The sequence below is a fragment of the Rhagoletis pomonella genome, unplaced genomic scaffold (genome assembly GCF_013731165.1).
Source record: "Rhagoletis pomonella isolate Grant_MI unplaced genomic scaffold, Rhpom_1.0 Rhpom_scaffold_15618, whole genome shotgun sequence".
NCBI lineage: Eukaryota > Metazoa > Arthropoda > Insecta > Diptera > Tephritidae > Rhagoletis > Rhagoletis pomonella.
The window spans coordinates 1-3562 of record NW_023474140.1 but is presented as its reverse complement, the minus strand read 5'-3'; the positions used below and the strand labels follow the sequence as shown (position 1 = coordinate 3562).

At 37.9% G+C, this 3562-nt stretch overlaps 1 protein-coding gene across 1 annotated transcript; it reads right to left on the bottom strand.

The window, feature by feature from the left end:
• Window positions 1–1725: 1725 nt before the first annotated feature.
• Window positions 1726–3529, bottom strand: LOC118757237 (activating transcription factor 7-interacting protein 1-like). The gene is made up of 2 exons (XM_036491967.1): window positions 2927–3529; window positions 1726–2851 (listed from the first exon to the last, which is right to left on the bottom strand). Exons 1-2 carry the CDS (start codon window positions 3210–3212, stop codon window positions 2370–2372), a joined length of 768 nt encoding a protein of 255 aa, XP_036347860.1. The 5' UTR covers window positions 3213–3529; the 3' UTR covers window positions 1726–2369.
• Window positions 3530–3562: the final 33 nt, after the last annotated feature.

Genomic DNA, 3562 nt, shown 5'->3' with positions numbered 1-3562 from the left:
ATGCAGTCTAATGTACATATCAAGGGCTTATATTCAATACCCTTTATCTGCAATTTTCACAAAAACTAGTTTGTGTTGTTAAAACTCTTCTGGGACTTACCTGTCATCACTGATGTTAAATTTGACTTTGAAATTTAATAGTAAATTCTTTTTGTCAAGCGTTATAACGGGTGATTTTTTAAGAGCTTGATAACTTTTTTTTTAAAAAAAACGCATAAAATTTGCAAAATCTCATCGGTTCTTTATTTGAAACGTTAGATTGGTCCATGACATTTACTTTTTGAAGATAATTTCATTTAAATGTTGACCGCGGCTGCGTCTTAGGTGGTCCATTCGGAAAGTCCAATTTTGGGCAACTTTTTCGAGCATTTCGGCCGGAATAGCCCGAATTTCTTCGGAAATGTTGTCTTCCAAAGCTGGAATAGTTGCTGGCTTATTTCTGTAGACTTTAGACTTGACGTAGCCCCACAAAAAATAGTCTAAAGGCGTCAAATCGCATGATCTTGGTGGCCAACTTACCGGTCCATTTCTTGAGATGAATTGTTCTCCGAAGTTTTCCCTCAAAATGGCCATAGAATCGCGAGCTGTGTGGCATGTAGCGCCATCTTGTTGAAACCACATGTCAACCAAGTTCAGTTCTTCCATTTTTGGCAACAAAAAGTTTGTTAGCATCGAACGATAGCGATCGCCATTCACCGTAACGTTGCGTCCAACAGCATCTTTGAAAAAAATACGGTCCAATGATTCCACCAGCGTACAAACCACACCAAACAGTGCATTTTTCGGGATGCATGGGCAGTTCTTGAACGGCTTCTGGTTGCTCTTCACTCCAAATGCGGCAATTTTGCTTATTTACGAAGCCATTCAACCAGAAATGAGCCTCATCGCTGAACAAAATTTGTCGATAAAACACATTTCGAACCGAACACTGATTTTGGTAATAAAATTCAATGATTTGCAAGCGTTGCTCGTTAGTAAGTCTATTCATGATGAAATTTCAAAGCATACTGAGCATCTTTCTCTTTGACACCATGTCTGAAATCCCACGTGATCTGTCAAATACTAATGCATGAAAATCCTAACCTCAAAAAAATCACCCGTTACAAGCTCAACATTAATATGCCCGATGACAGTTAAGTGTTAAGGCTTGTTTTCACTATGTCAAATTCAATGGCATTTGATATCAAATAAGTAAAAAACCCATTGTCAAATGAGATTAAAAATTGGTATATCGATTGATTTCGATCAGGATAGATCTTTAGTCGTGTACATGCGCTGCTATGTCGGCTATCTATCTATTTTTATATCAAAATCTAATTTTTAGAAAAGTGCAGACAAAGGGCCTTGAATATAAGCCCTCGATGTACATATGTATCTCAAACATTATTAGGCAGGTTCTGCAATTCACTTTCAAGTAACTTTGAATTCAAAGTGAATGGCGTTGAAATTCATTCGGACGCGAATAGCAGAACCTGCCTGGATGGGTCAATTCGTAAATGCATTTCTGCGGCATTACTGCAAAACACAGCCACTTTTATTTCTAAACTATAATTGGTGGAAACGCCCAACATGCGTATACACTGTTAAATGTCGAATTGGGACTAATTTGCGAAAATAAGGCATTTCCATAGTAAACAAGTTTAAATCTTTATCGTAATTCTGCTTGTTGCATTTACGAACTGACCAATATCTTTGCAGTGCCATTACAACAAACAATTAAAATTATTTCAGTTTTTACATTAATTAAATATTTATTCGCATTTTTGTGTGATTTAGTGTATAATCTTCATACTTCGCTACCTCTGCTGAATCATTTATGTCATTTAGGCAATATTTTTTTTCAATATATGTAGATTAAAAATACTTATGTTAAACATATGCTGTAGTTAATATACTCAAATATGCAAATATTCCTTTTTTAATAGTAATTATTTTAATTGAGACCTAATTTATAAGAATTACAAGTAATTCACTATTTCTAGAGTATCCATGTATGGTGTTACAAACTCACCAAATAGATCATAATGTGGTGAAACATAAAAAAATAAAAATATCGAATGTAATAAAATTTTATGTATGACTGCTTGTGGTTGTAATGTTGTAGTGTTTCTTGTAATATATATCATTTTCCATTTTGTGTAACTAAACTTAAATTAACTACAATTATTTTTTTTATATTACATAAAAGTTAATTCTGTTTTCATAAACAATAAATATGAGGTTGTGAACCCTTTAATAAAAACACTTAACTAATACGAAAATTAAAATATAGATATAAATGAAAATTCATGCGCAAATATTCAACTGCCTATTTCACCGCCAAGCATTACAAGCTCCCGCCCATAAAATGCAACTTTTCAGCCATGCATTTAAGTCCACGTTTTCGGCATACTAAATGGTCCCAACCGCTTATGCTCGTCAACAGCACGCACTGCAAAGTAATAACGTTGACCTTCTTGGAACTGTGTCAACGTAACCGCCATCGGTAGTAACATTGCTTTCACATCGCCAACATGCCTCCACGAATCAACTGCTGGCGGACCGGATGTCTCTTGGTAAGCATAAATTTGATAAGTCACACATTCCGAAAACCGTTCCATAGAATCCTCCATAGTCCAAGAAATGACAATGCCATTCTCAAGATTACTAATACGTATGGTAGGTCTGGGAGGTGGCAGTTTCCAGCCGGGATTGAAGGGTTGTGGCGGCGTATTCGGCAGCGGCGCAGGATGGCTGTACTTGCGTACCGGCGGCGTTGGCATATTCGCAGGACTGATGTGTACGCGCGTAATGCTGGTGCCGGGCGGAGTGGATATATTTGACATGAGTGCACTGTTATTGGTTTTTGTTGCTGTTGTAAGTTAAGAAAAAAAATGTTATTATTTTAATTTAATGCCAGGCGCAACTCCAAGTATTGCAAACTTACCCGTCATAGGACTCTGTTGTCGTATACCACCTACTGGCATTCGCACAGCTGTCTGCTGGTTCATAGGCATGCGTGTTAGCGGTGGCACACTACGATTTGAGTTCATTATCTGTGAGTTGATGCCAATGTTGGTGTTGATACTCCGCTGGCGTATTGATGGTGTTGCAGTAGCAGTACTAGCCACCTCATCTTCGTCTGTAAGATCAATTACTGCTTTCTCCTTCGGTTTAGCCGAAGCTATTGTTACAGTGCCCACTGCCGGTGAGGCTTGATTCAACTGGTTCATGTAGTGATCCACGGATGCATTAGGCGATGTGCCTGTTGTTTCGCCGGGCCGTCGGAACTGTGTCGGTTGTTGGACTAAGACAGTGCTAACAGACTTCGGCTGAAGTTTCCGCCTGTTTGCAGAAAAAAGAAACAAGTTATTTTTGTGGCCTACATATTCAAAAAAAAAAACACATGTAAAAACAAACAATTAGCGCTTTTGACAAATGCTAGACCGAACTTCTCCATCACTTTGTGCTCTGCGCCTTGACAAAATCACAAAATAGAGGAGTGGCGACCGGTAAAATACTTAGTGTGCCTATGCCATACTACGGAATGGAAAATTTTGGCGATTCATTTCTCGCTAATAAG

Coding starts and splice junctions, on each gene's coding strand:
- LOC118757237 (XM_036491967.1), bottom strand. CDS start 3,212: ATGAACCAGTTGAATCAAGCCTCACCGGCAGTGGGCACTGTAACAATA. Junction 2,852..2,926: donor ACAACAGAGTCCTATGACGG/GTAAGTTTGCAA, acceptor AACTTACAACAG/CAACAAAAACCAATAACAGT.